The sequence below is a fragment of the Colobus angolensis genome, unplaced genomic scaffold, assembly GCF_000951035.1.
Source record: "Colobus angolensis palliatus isolate OR3802 unplaced genomic scaffold, Cang.pa_1.0 Scaffold307, whole genome shotgun sequence".
Taxonomy (NCBI): domain Eukaryota; kingdom Metazoa; phylum Chordata; class Mammalia; order Primates; family Cercopithecidae; genus Colobus; species Colobus angolensis.
In genome coordinates, this window is record NW_012116344.1 from 149,182 (window position 1) to 163,095 (window position 13,914).

Consider the following 13,914-nt stretch of genomic DNA (forward strand, 5'->3'; position numbering starts at 1 on the left):
TGGGCTCTCCCTGCCATGTCCACCTCCTCAAAGGCAGGCTCCCAGCACTGGGCTCTCCCTGCCATGTCCACCTCCTCAAAGGCAGGCTCCCAGCAGCCTGGTTGAAGCTGGAGGCTGCCATGGCCCCTTTTCCTGGAAGATGGCTGCTTCCCTGGGGGCCAGGACAGCTGCCCCACCTCACCCTGGCTTCCTGTGTCCCACCTGTCCAGAACCTAGCATGTCTGACCCTGAGGACCCTTGCCTGGGTTGTGACATCTATGATCCAGAGATTCCCTGAAGCTGGACAAGCCTGGTTCCCCACAAAAGCTCACAGAGAGCCTAGGGCTGGGCAGAGAGACCCAAGTGCTCTCTGACTGGAGCCTGCTGGCCATTGGACCCTAGCAAGTCACTCAGTGTCTCTGAGCTTCCATTTCCTCATCTGCAAAACAGAAAGTGCAGCCCTGACATCCTGAGGCTGCCTGGGAGGAAAGGAAAAGGGCGTGCAGAGCCGGCAGCCAGGAGATGTCACCTCTGTCCTGTCCTGGATATTCAACTCCTTAGCACAGCGATGGCCTCAGGCTCAAGCATAGACGGAAAGCTCCTGAGAACCCATCAGTTCTGCTGGGGATGGGCTGCCCTGAGCCCCGGGTTCCTCAGGGCTCTAGTAGGCCAGGTCCTCCTGCTTCCCCTCTTCTCTCTCCAGTCTTGACAAATGAACATCATTGATCCCGGAGGTGAAGGCACTGATGGGTCCCCAACAGCATATTCAGGTTACTCTCCTGCTCAAAGCCCTTCAATGCCTTCCCACTGCTCTTAAGGTAAAGCCTGAACTCCTCAGCCTGCCAGGCAAGGCCTTTCAGGACCTGGTCCTGCCTTCTTCCCCAGGTCCATCTCCTCCGGAACCAGGACCCTCGAGCTGTGCTGAGCAGCTTCCCTCAAAGCCAAGCTGCCTGCCCTCTGACCCTCTGACACAGTTCCCTCTGCCGGGAGCAGTATGCCTGATTCTCCCCAAATGCACACGTGTGTGCACCCCATACACATTTACACACAAGGCTCAACCATGACACCCCCTCCTTTGAGTGGTCTCACCCCTGCAAGGGTCTCCCCTGGACTCCTCTCAAACCTCAGCTTCCCCCTTGCATTTCTACATTTCTTCATCGGCCTGTCTTCCGGCTCAGGTCCCATCCCTGCCAAGGGCACTCTAGGCCTGGGACTGTTTCATCTCGGCCCCTCCTCACCCTCCATGCTTGGCCCAGGAGGCAGCCAAATGTAGAATGAGCCACTCCCAGCCAAGGGCGACTTTACATTTCTCAGGCCCCCCTGGTGACCAGCACCTAACACCAATGCAGGAGCCAACTCTCTTGCCAGCTCCACTTACCCAGGCTTTCCACCAGGCCATCTTGTTCACCTCGGGGGCACCTTTCCCAGGGAGATGAAGAGACACACTCCTGCAGCCGAGGAATGAGCAGGCCACTGCCTTGGGTGTGGGGGGTGCAAGCCCGCCCTGGGCCACACCTAGTGCCACACCTGCCTGCCACCCCCTCGCCCCCGGGCTCTGCCTGGCTTTGGGCGTCTCCTGTGGCTCCCAGGCCCCACCCAGACACTGTCCAGGCCTGCTCTCGGGAATTATGCAACTCACTGTCAGATAATTGGGCTGTGGCTGTTATGCATACTGGAAATTCTTAGCTCCAGCCTGAGAAATCTCCACTCAGTAAACACAGCTCCATGTTGATCAGGCTGGTCTCACACTCCCGACCTCAGGTGATCTGCCCACCTCAGCCTACCAAAGTGCTGGGATTACAGGCGTGAGCCACCATGCCCAGCCCATTTTCATTATTCCTAACAGCCATGGAGCATTCCTTTTAATCAACTGTATATGCAATATTTTATTTTTCCCAGGGGCAAGGGGCTCATATTCACCACAGTTGGGAGACGAGTTGGTGAGAAGGTGGCAGGCGGCACAGCCACCTTATACACCATGCCATACTGGTCCACTGTCAGACAGGTGATGGCCTCAGCTCCACCACCCCTGGCTGACTCCGGCTCCTGCCTGGCTCTGCCCGGCCACCACAACCCCTCGGGAGCATTCAGAGACATCACTGGAGGGTGTGTGGTTAGTGGAGCAGCTGGTAGTTCTCTGCATATCCTCGCTGCTCACGGGGAGGTCTCGTTTCTTTGGTGGAAGCCATTCCTGACTCCTCTCATGAACAGGTTTCATATTGCTTTGTGGTGTTCCTGGATCCTGGAAGGAGTTGGCTTGCTCCCTGGGGTATCAGGAGAGGCTTCTCTGTAGCTTCTCTGTACCCCTCTCTGCTTCTGGCTGGGGCGCCCACATCTGAGCTTCCAGTGGTGCTTTTGAGCAGCTGTAGTAAGTGTCCTCCCATCCTCCCGGCTGTCAGGCCTCTGAGCCCAAGCCAAGCCATTGCATCCCCTGTGACTTGCACAGATACGCCCAGATGGCCTGAAGTAAATGAAGAATCACAAAAAACTGAAAAGGCCCTGCCCCGCCTTAACTGATGACATTCCACCACAAAAGAAGTGAAAATGGCCGGTTCTTGCCTTAAGCGATGACATTATCTTGTGAAATTCCTTTTCCTGGCTCATCCTGGCTCAAAAAGCCCCCACTGCACCTTGTAACCCCCACTCCTGCCCTCCAGAGAACAACCCCCCTTTGACTGTAATTTTCCTTTACTTACCCAAATCCTCCGCCCACCTGTACCCAGGTGATTAAAAAGCTTTATTGCTCACACAAAGCCTGTTTGGTGGTCTCTTCACACGGACGCACATGACACCGGCTGGCTGGGGAGCCAGCCTATTTCACAGCACTTCCTGGGATCCATCCGCTTGTCCTGGAGCCCCGGAAGGCTGCCACCATCCCCGCCCCGGAGCCGTCCCACACCCCTGTATATGCAATATTTGTTTTCCAGTCCCTTTTGGTGTCCATCTAGGTACAGGTCTCAGTTTTCGAGCTAAAGTATTTAGAATACACTGAAAGTAACAGATGTCACCTCCATATTGCACGCCAAACCTAATAAGCAGAGCAAAACTTTTCACCCAAGTGATTTGGTTAGCATTTTAGGATGTTTCTAATCTCTCAGTAATACAAATATGCCACAATAGATCTGTGTGTTTATCCTTCGGGCACCTGTGTGTACCTGTGCACACCTGGAGAATGAAGTCCTGTGAGAGGAACTGCCATCCAAAGAGGGTGTTTCAGTCTATACTGCCACCAACAATATGCTCTTGTTTCTGAGTTTGCGTTTGGATCAGGAGAATTTGAAAGTCATCAGGAACCAAACCAGGATATAAGGTCCAGCTGTAGCTGGAAAGTGGCAAATGTTCCAAAGCTAAGACGTTGGCTATTCCTTGGCTGTTCACAAACTGTGAGGCCAATTCTAGATGAAATCCAGAAATACGGTGAGCAATTCACTTATTTTTTAAGCAAAACACCTTTTCTTCTAATTTATGCTAAGAACAAATAGCTTCCAGCAGAGAAATAGGGGATGCAATATTTTTACAAATTACTTCTCTTTTTTTTTATTAAAAAAAATTTAAGTTAAATGCTACTTAAAGATATGTTTAACCTCTGTGATACTGGCTTGCTCATGAGAAGAAAGAGAGAGGGCCAGGCATCTTGTCCCCTACTACCCACTATCAACATGTAGGCCTGACGTCAGTCACTAAATATTCTGGGCCGGGCGCGGTGGCTCACGCCTGTAATCCCAGCACTTTGGGAGGCCAAGGCAGGCAGATGATAAGGTCAGGAGATCGGGACCATCCTGGCTAACATGGTGAAACCCCGTCTCTACTAAAAATACAAAAAATTAGCTGGGACTGGTGGCGGGCACCTGTAGTCCCAGCTACTCGGGAGGCTGAGGCAGGAGATTTATTTGAATCCAGGAGGCAGAGGTTGCAGTGAGCCAAGACCATGCCACTGCACTCCTGCCTGGGAAACAGAGTGAAACTCCGTCTTAAAAAAAAAAAAAAATCAACAGTGGCTTCTAGGATGACTAAGCAGTGACTCAGTCTCTCCTTGACCAGATTCTGTTAACTGTCCAGCAGAAATGCTTATCTGATCTCTGGGAGAACAAGAAGCAGCTCAGTGGGGGCCTGCCTTGCTAAATTCTTTATCAAGCTGGTCTGTTATCTGTCCTGAGTCCTGCAAGAGCATCTCAAGAAAAATCCCCCAAAACATGCGAGACAAATGAGGGTCCTCCCTTAGCGTGTTCCTGAAGCACTGAGGTGGCTGAAAGTTTGTATAGTTTCTGGGGAAACAGTTTTTTAGGAAACGTAGCACAGACACTAACTATTCTTCCAGAAAAGCCCCTTCCTGACATGAAAGGTCTTAGCGTGAGAGAGAAGCATCTGATTCATCATGGGGACCTATCCAGCCAGCAGCAGGGGCCCCAATGCCAGTGTCCGCCTCAGCAGAGGAGACACAGGGGACATGCAAAGTGTTTCTGTTGAAAAATATTTCACCTAGGGTAACTATAGTTAGCAGGAATGTATTGTATGTTTCAATGTAGCTAGAAGGCTAGGCACGGTATCCCATGCCTATAATCCCAGCATTTTAGGAGGTCCAGGCAGGCAGATCACTTGAGGTCAGGAGTTCAAGACCAGGCTGGCTAACATGGTGAAATCCCATCTCTACTAAAAATACAGAAAAAAAAAAATTAGCCGGGCATGGTGGCCTGCGCTTGTAGTCCAAGTTACTCGGGAGACTGAGGCAGGAGAATTGCTTGAACCTGGGAGGCAGAGGTTGCAGTGAGCCAAGATCACACCATTGCCCTCCAGCCTGGGTGACAGAGCAAGACTCTGTCTCAAAACAAAAAACAACCAAAAAAAAGTAGCTAGCAGAGGGGACTTGAAATGTACCCAACACATAGTAATACCAAACATTCAAGGTGATGGACATCCCAAACACTGATTGATCACCACACATTCTGTGCATGTAATAAATACTCAAATGTACTCCATAAATATGTAAAATATTTTATATCAACAAGAAAATACTTTGCCTAGTGTTTCCATCCAAATGGGAATAAATCCAGGGCTTGATATACTCATCTCACGGCTTTTTATTGAGACTCAGGAAGGGTGGGCCATGGTAGCAGGTGCACTCACTGTCCAAGTTTGTCCAGACTCTCTGCTGCATGGGTGATGGCATTTGTGACTGTGTTGGTCACTGTCTCAGTGACTTCCTTCATCTTTTTGTCCGCTGACTCTTGGGCTTTCTTTACGGCTTCGGCAATGGCTGTTGGAAAGAAAGAGGAAGAATGTCCTAGTGATCCACCTGCTGAACTTGTGTCCCCTTGATTGGCCTGTGGGATGTGGCCATCTTAATGGATTAGTCCCTGGCGTGGCCCAATGGGACCAAGGGCAACAGGACACCTGGCAGAATGAATTTGAATTTGGTTTTAATTTCCCCAACAACTTGTATTTCTTCAACTGTGAGTGAGACTGAGCATCTCATGGGTACATTGCCTACTTATTCTTTTTTCTGGAAAATGCCTGCTCATGTCTTTTGACCATTTTTATATTGGGTTGTTATATTGGATTATCATTTTTATTACAAATATTTTTAATGAGTTTTTCTTTTGCCTTAGTTTATAATTTTTTTTTTTTTTTGGCTATAGAAAATTTCGAAGTTTTGGATTGCCAAATTTGCTTAATATTTCCTTTATGGCCGCTGGGTTTTTTTTGTCATGGTTCTAAAATTCTCCCCTCTCCAAGATTAGGCCAAACTCTCTTATGTTATTACAATGTCTAAATGTTTATGATGTCTTCCCCCTCAAAACTCATATGTTGAAATCCTCAGCCTTAATGTAATGATATTAAGAGGTGTGGCCTTTGGGAGGCTGAAATTAGCACCCACATAAAAGAGACCACAGAGAGCTGTCTCCTTACACCATGTGAGGACACAGCAAGGCCATCCACGAACCAGGAAGACGCCCTCACCAGATGCCAAATGTGCCAGTGCCTTGACCTTGGACTTCCCGTCCTCCAGGAGTGTGAGAAATGAATTTCTGTTGTTTCTAAGTCATTTCTAAGTCACCCAGTTTATGGTTTTGTTTTTGTTTTTGAGACGGTCTTGCTCTGTCACCCAGGCTGGAGCGCAGTGGTACAATCTCAGCTCACTGCAACCTCTGCCTCCCTGGTTCAAGGGCGTCTCCTGCCTCAGACTCCTGAGTAGCTGGGATTACAGGCATGTGGCACCACGCCCAGCTAATTTTTGTATTTTTAGTAGTGATGGGGTTTCACCATATTGGTCAGGCTGGTCTCAAACTCCTGACCCCAGGTGGCCCACCTGCCTTGGCCTCCCGAAGGGCTAGGATTACAGGTGTGAGCCACTGCACCTGTCCTATGGTATTTTATAATAGCAGCCTGAGCTAAGATGGTTATCTCCTAGTAAGTTAATAAATTCATGTATGTAAATTTAAGTCCTTCATCTACCCGGAATCTATTTTGTTGAAACGGAATGAGATATACACATGCTCTGTGCATAGTTTTACTCACAGCTCACACACATCAATTTAACATTTAACATAGAATTTTACAAGTTTTGTTTTTTTTTTTTTTTTGAGACGGAGTCTCACTGTTACTCAGGCTAGAGTGCAGTGGCGCCATCTCGGCTCACTGCAAGCTCCGCCTTTGGGGTTCATGCTGTTCTCCTACCTCAGCCTCCCAAGTAGCTGGGACTACAGGCGCCCACCACTGCGCCCAGCTAATTTTTTGTATTTTTAGTAGAGACAGGGTTTCACCACGGACCTCGTGATCCGCCTGCCTCGCCCTCCCAAAGTGCTGGGATTACAGGCGTGAGCCGCTGCGCCCGGCCGTGTTAAATGTTTTGTCCCAGTGTGATGTCACATAGTCTTTTGTGACTGTCTTCTTATCATGCCACAGAGAGAACCATCTAGACAGTGCCCTAACGCAGTATGCTCTGTGGCCTCCGATGAGCATAGATAACTGCCCCGGCCGAGAGGCTCTGAAAGGCTGCGACATCAGGGGCAGAGTTTGACCTGGTTAGTCAAAGAACAGGTTGGCCCAGCACCTGGCTTCCCTTCCTCCCTCCCTGCTTCCCTGCCCGACCTCAGCCGACTGTACCTTTCTCTCCAGTCTCCTTGGCATGTCCCACCACCTCCTTCACCACTTCCTCCACGGCATGAACTGAACAGAGGAGACAAGTCCAGGGTGAGGGCTCAGAGCAGGCCCACTGCCCTCCCAGTCCAGGGAGAGGTCTCAAAGAAGGCCCACTGCCCCCTGAGTCCAGGGTGAGGGCTCAGAGCTGGCCCACTGCCCCCTGAGTCCAGGGTGAGGGCTCAGTGCTGGCCCACTTTTCTCACAATGGACCTATATGTCCCTGGACATCCAAGGTGGGGCTCTGGGATGCCACCCCCAGCCAGGACAGACTGGCTCATGAGAAGGAACTTCCCCCACAGCTGGCTTCATTCGGAGATGCCAGGGCCCTGGCTGCCTCAGTGAGTCCCATGAGGGCACGGTTCCCCCAAGCCCCTTGGCCCTGCCCGGCCTGGAATGGCAATGAGCAGACCATCTTGCCAGCTGAGACATGAAGCCCAGGCTGGGCCTGTGTGCCAGGTCACACCCCTTTCAGGATGTGCTGGTGCCTGCCTCAGGTCGGTTTCCAACGCCTCATCCAGTAAAACCACATCTCTCAAAGCAATTCCTCCAACAAGAGGGAATTCTCTGCCTATGTCAGGGTTTTTAAAGTGTGGGTGGTAGTGTGCTAGAACTGAAAGATTTCGGAGTCAGAAGAAATGGTTCTTACTCTAACTCTACCTTCCACTTCTGGGTTCCCTCATCTTTAGAATGGGAATTTGTTGGGATGATGAGACCAACACCAGGTCGTGGGGGCGACAAAGTCCCACGGAGACAAAGAAATGAGAAAAAGTTTGAGAGAGAAAATAGGACCAAGGGGTCATCGTGAGGGTGGAGGTTGCAAAGGCCCGGAGCTCTGGGAGCCCACACTAGTTAATGGTGATCTAGCAAGGAAACAGGTGGTGAGGATGTGGGGGTTGAAAGGAAAAGGTGTATCAAGTGAATGAGAAACATATGGCTACTTGAGATAATGGGAGTGCTGGAAGCCAGGAGCCAGCAAGTCTAGCAGACATGCAAGCACTGCCTCAGCTTCTCTCCTAACACTCAGCTTTTCTCCCAACAGGAATCATAGAAAACTCAGAGGCTAGTGAAAGGTAGGTGGTCCACACCAGCTGCAGAGTCAAAAACAAAATATGCATCTACTGCCATTTAGAAAGAGGATACAAACTCAGGCAAGACTGTTTTTCACATGATGACCCACAAGTGGGGTCTGGGTGGATTTCCCCACACACAGCTGCTGACTTCTGACTACAAAATACACTTCAGGAACGGGCGCGGTGGCTCACGCCTGTAATCCCAGCACTTTGGGAAGCCAAGAGGAATGGATCACTTGAGGTCAGGTGTTTGAGACCAGCCTGGCCAACAGGGAGAAACCCCGTCTCTGCTAAAAATACAAAAATTAGCCGGGCATGGTGGTGGGTGCCTGTGATCCCAGCCACTCAGGAAGCTGAGGCAGAAGAATCACTGGAACCCAGGAGGCAGAGTTTACAGTGAACCGAGATCGCACCACTACACTTCAGCCTGGGTGACAGAGCAAGACTACATCTCAAATACAAATAAAAATAAAAATAATCATGCTGTAGGGGACTTGGATGACATTGAAAATGTCCTTTTTGACTTTGAACAGATCAGACTTGGTGACTTGTTAAGAAATCTCTGAAGCTTTAAAGTTATGGTAAAAATAAAAATCCATCTTCCTTTTCCTGCATAGGTTATTCAGACTAGGCTGTTTTGACAAGAAAGGTTCCCCAGATTTCCAGAGGGAAGGGTCCAAGCTGCCAGTGTTCACCCAGCACCCGGACTCATGCTCTGCACCCAGGAGACCTCCCCACCTCTGCACCCCTCAACTCCATGCTGTCCCGGTTGGGCTGGAGACCAGGGTTCCTGAGGGGCCAAGGCCTCCCCCCAGGTCCTCACCTGCCTACTAAGATCCGCCTCCAACAGACCCAGTCTGCCCCAGATCCCCCCAGCCCAGGTAGAAAGGAGCCCCAGGTCCTCACTGGCTCCCTCGGTGGCCTTCTCGGTGCGGTGGGCCAGGCCCTCAGCAGCCAGCTTCCCCAGGCCTCCCAGCATCATGTGGCAGCAGACGGTGGCCAACTAGGATGCTGAGGACTGGCCCAACGTGCTTTTATAGCTGCCTCTGGTGCCTGTCTACGCTCTGGCCCCAGCCCAGTAGGAGGCTGGACAGGTGAGTCAGAGAGGGCGGCAGCAGGATGGGGCTGGGCGGAGCCACCCTCGCACTGGGGTAGCAGCATCCCCTGACAGCATGAGACTTCTGTAACCCTGTCCTAGGGACCCCGTGAAGGATAGGGGCAGGGAGCAGGGCTGAGGCTAGACAGGAGAGATCTGGACATGCCTCTTCCTTGAGGCAGGGGACATGAGTGCCAGCCACCCGAGACCAAAGCTTCCCAAGCCTGTGCGCACTGATATGTACCTGGAGACAAGGCCTAGGATTCCAAGCCTGCTGCTCAATGTCTCCAGTATGGCCCAGTGGGGGGTTTGGGGGTTCTATGGGCCTGGAGACCTGGGCAGTCCTTTGGGTCACAAACACAAGTGGAGTGAGGGTGACTGCCCTCCCCATTCCTGGAGGCCCTGGCTCTGCAGAGCAGTTTGCAGCCTCCATGGGATAGGTGGGGCATTCAGGGTAGTGCCTTGCCCAAGGCAGAGGGGGGCACAGCACTGAGCAGAAATGTAGTCACTTGGTGCTGCTCAGCTGATGCTCACTCACCCAAGAGGCTCTGTGATGTCAGCAGTGCCCTCCTATCCCCTGGCAGTCCTGGAGGAGTAGACAGAGGCCTCCACCACCACTCAGGGAGATGCTTCTGGCCCTAGTTAGAATCCCCAAGAAAGCAGCTTCCCTGGCTCCTGGCACATCGCATGAGGAGTGGCAGGGCTGCTCCCTAGTCACTCATGATGGACAGAGATGCCTCAAGCCACCTGCCACATGCTGCTTCCCTTAGTCACCAGCCCAACCTGAGCCTCCGTTTCCTCATCTGTAAAATGGGGATAGCGTGCCTTCCTGGCTGTGTCACTAATCATCCCTGAGACAAAGCATGCTAGCTTCTGGTAAACACCTGTTCCCTCCACTCATCACTGAGGAGCTGGGAGGTGCCCTTTGGCAGTGAGTTCTGACCAACTGGTGGGGTGGGCCAAGGAGTGACTAGGACATGAGGCTGCCTGGAGCCAGAGGGCTGGGGGATGTGACTTCCGCTGGCCAAGAGCCAAGGAGAGGTCTTCCCATGCTCCTACTTCTGGGGTGCAGGCCTGGGGCAGGGGTCTGAGGCTCTCTCCCCAGTGCAGGCTCCCGGAGCTGCTCTCCTGGATGTGTCGGAGCTTGATTAGTTTACTGGACTGTGGGCCCTCCCAGCCTGGGACTCGGGAGCTGAGACCCTCTTGTATTCCCGCATGGTGTTTGGGGGCTCCAGGGCTATGGCCAGTCCCCCTAGGGTGGGCAGTGGGTATCGTGGGCAGCAGGACCTCTGGGTCTCAAGGCCACGGCCCCACACATGCCATTGCTGTCTCCTTTGGGCAGAGGTGAATTGGGGCTTAAACAATTTAGAGGGGCCCTCTTTATGAAAGGGAATTCAATCATACGATTCTTGCACATTTTTCATTTATATACGTATGAACTTCTGGACCCAGACGGGGCTGTGAAAGTGGGGGGCCTGGAGCTCGGGCAGGTCCAGATGACCCTGTCCTCCTTTGTAACAGCCAGAGTCCAGGATGTTTTGCCCAGGGCATTGGGCTGGCACTGCAGAGGGTTGGGGGGTGGGGTGACCCCGGGGACACGGCTGCTAGGAATTGTGCTAGGAAACCTCAGGGATGCTCCCTGGACCTGTCAAAGCCCCTTCCCTGCTCCTTCTGAGGCTGTGTGTCCCCCACCCCCACAGGGGTCCTTTCTATGCCTGTTCCCCTTACAAGTGTCATCTGCCTGCTCTAGAATGGTTTTCAGACCCCCCACAGACCCCTTCCTCATGACCTCCCACCCTCGGGTACTCTGCACCAGTCCCCTCTCTCAGGAGCTCACCAGCCCCAGACAGCCTGTTGTCAAGAGCTCAGCCACACAGCAGGACCCTGGCCCACTGCCCAGCCCAGAGCCAGGCCCACCACAGCCTCTGGGGACAACTGCCCTTCTCCCCACCCCCTCCACATGGTCCCTGCCAATGAGACCCTGCCCTGCTAATTTAATGCACTGCCTTGGTGTGAGCACTGTGATTCTAATGACAACACACCATGGCCCTAGACCTCCTGGGCAAGGCTGGGTCCAGACACAGATCCCAAATGCCCGAGGGGGAGAAGGCAAGAGGCCTGGGGAGGCCAGGACCAGACATGGGCCCCAGGCCCTTGTGCCCTCCCACTTGGCCTTCCAGCTGCTGCTGCTGTGACCAGATCCCTGTCCACCCAGCCCAGCCCATGGACCCCGGCAGGCCCTCTGTGCCCCACCTCCGGGGTAGACCCCTAAGAGTGGGACCCCTTTCTAGCCAAAGAACCTAAGATAGCCCCAAATCATCCTAACCATGAAGGATCCTGGTCTGAGGGGCTGGGCTTAGGTGACTCCTGCAGGGAACTTCACCTGCCTGGATGAGGTCAAGGGTGAATTAGGTGGGGCCTGCCCCCCTCCCCATCGTGAAAGAGGTCCAGCCCACAGTGGGCCCAAGGGGGCTGCCCTTGGACCCAGGGACCCAAGTCAGCATATCCTGAGTCAGAAGGTCAAGTCCAGCCTCCCCTCAGGCAGGGAGAATCTGGCTTTGACAGGAGCAGATAAATTCTCAAGGTGGGATTTGGTCAACAAACTAGCTTGGCAAGGGATTAGCTGGCTGAATCACTGAGTCAAGGAGAGCCAGTGTTTCAAATAGCAATTTGCCAACTTAGCAATGACCAATTCTGAAAAAAATTTGTTTATTTGAAGTACTTAAATACTTAGGCTGTCTCATGTCTGAAGCATGATGATGCCTTGTGTGATTTAAAGGACAGACGTCATGAATGCCGAGAGTTTTCTGGCAGTCCATCCTGCCGGTGTCTTCTCCCACTTTTGTTCTGTGAATTTGAACTCACAGCTTGTGCTGTGCCCACCGCCTGCCCCCGCTAACGAGACTCCCGGAGACTTGGCTGGCCAGTCACCAGAGGAAGAGGGTCCCGGCAGCACGCCAGCATCCACCCACCTGTGGGTATCAGTCAGGCTCCTGGGGGAAGCCAGAGGATGTATTCGAATGGGTACTTGAGGAAAGGGGCTGTTCACAGAAGTGTGTATAGAGTTAAGGGAACCAGTGAGAGCTGAGGAATGCCCTGGAGCAGCAAGAGGGGGAGCTGTTCTCTCCCTGGGTCTAGAGGGACAGGAAAGGTGTCCACAGACCCCAAAGACAGCTGTGGGTGTAGAGGAGGATCATCAGGAGCTGCAGTCATCAGTAGAAAGATGTGGCCACTGCCAAACCAGCAAGGAAGAATCTGAGCAAATAACCACCTCTCCTCTCTCTTCCACCTCCTGTGACATCCCCCACTGTCTGAATTCCACTAGGGCCAGAGAGCAAGGCATGCTGGTGATGCAGTCCAAGAGGGAGCGGGCAGAGAGGAGCCAGTGGGTATGGAGGCGAAACAAAGAAACAGAGAATTCCAGCTCACTCTGCGGGATGTCTGGGTCTGATAGAAACATGGCAGCAGCTTTATTATTATTATTATTGTTGTTGTTATTATTACTATTATTTTGAGATAGAGTTTCACCCTTGTTGCCCAGGGTGAAGTGCAGTAGCACGATCTCGGCTCACTGCAACTTCTACCTCCCAGGTTCAACAGATCCTCCTGCCTCAGCCTCCTGAGTAGCTGGGATTACAGGCACACACCACCATGCCTTGCTAATTTTTGTATTTTTGGTAGAGATTGGGTTTCACCATGTTGGCCAGCCTGGTATCAAACTCCTGACCTCAGGTGCTCCACCTGCCTCGGCCTCCCAAAGGGCTGGGATTACAGGTGTGAGCCACTGTGCTCAGCCTGCAGCAGCTTAATTTTACAGTGTCCCTTTTCTCCTTCTGGAAACTATATGGAGCAACAACAAGACTGAGGAGAAGGAGGAAGAGGAGGAGGAAGAAAAAGCCCATCATCAACACACACATCAAACTCAACTTCAGAGAAATTAGGAAGCTGGGAAGCCACGTAAACCCAAAAGCAGGAGACACCAGCAGAACCAACACAGGAAGCCAGGGAAGTGCAGAAGAACAGGGCATGGAGGGTGACCCTGGGGGGGATCTTCATTGTTGCCAGCAACACACACTCCCAGGAGGAGAGGACCCTCAGAGTGAGAACGGAGAGCTGCGGAAGTGAAGAATGAAGGAGCAGGTGCTGCCCGGGGAAGTCCAGGGGTGCAGAATCTGAGAGCACCCCTTCCCAAGAGAGGCAGGAACACTTGGGAAGGCAGGGCTGAGTCCCTGGAGGCTGCATCTGTGAAAGGGGCTGGCAGTAGAAACTTCCTGAAGCCGAGTGGGTTCTGAGAGGCAGAGGGGCAGCGCTACAGAGGTGAGGCTGACGCTTCTGTGCAGGAAGGGCAGGCTCCTGAGGAAGGGAGCCCCGAATGCTCTCACTAGATTCCCAGGGAGCCCCACTCCCTCCACAGGGACCTCGCGCTGACATCTGGGAAATGCCATTCATATTGGAACCTTCGACACACTGCCGTGAATGTGAGGGTTTCGTGACTGATGGGGTAGGTTTCTCTTCCAACTCAATAGTATAATTTCCATTTATTCCTCCCCCAGCCTCCCTGAACGTTCACCTCTTAGATAACCACAGTACAGTGATCAGAACAAGGAAATCCACATTCTCATATTTAAC

General features: G+C 52.4%; 2 protein-coding genes across 2 annotated transcripts in view; both read right to left on the reverse strand.

Moving 5' to 3' along the window:
• The window catches only part of LOC105517743 (annexin A8-like), a 16,686-nt gene extending 15,268 nt beyond the window's left edge, over positions 1–1,418 (reverse strand). Inside the window, 1 exon segment of the mRNA XM_011950400.1 lies at positions 1,358–1,418. Within this exon segment, the coding sequence (XP_011805790.1) occupies positions 1,358–1,378 (21 nt within the window). The 5' untranslated portion in view covers positions 1,379–1,418.
• Positions 1,419–5,039: 3,621 nt separating this feature from the next.
• Positions 5,040–9,204, reverse strand: FAM25A (family with sequence similarity 25, member A). Its single transcript, XM_011950399.1, has 3 exons — positions 9,096–9,204; positions 7,084–7,146; positions 5,040–5,233 (listed from the first exon to the last, which is right to left on the reverse strand). Exons 1-3 carry the CDS (start codon positions 9,169–9,171, stop codon positions 5,100–5,102), a joined length of 273 nt encoding a protein of 90 aa, XP_011805789.1. The 5' UTR covers positions 9,172–9,204; the 3' UTR covers positions 5,040–5,099.
• Positions 9,205–13,914: the final 4,710 nt, after the last annotated feature.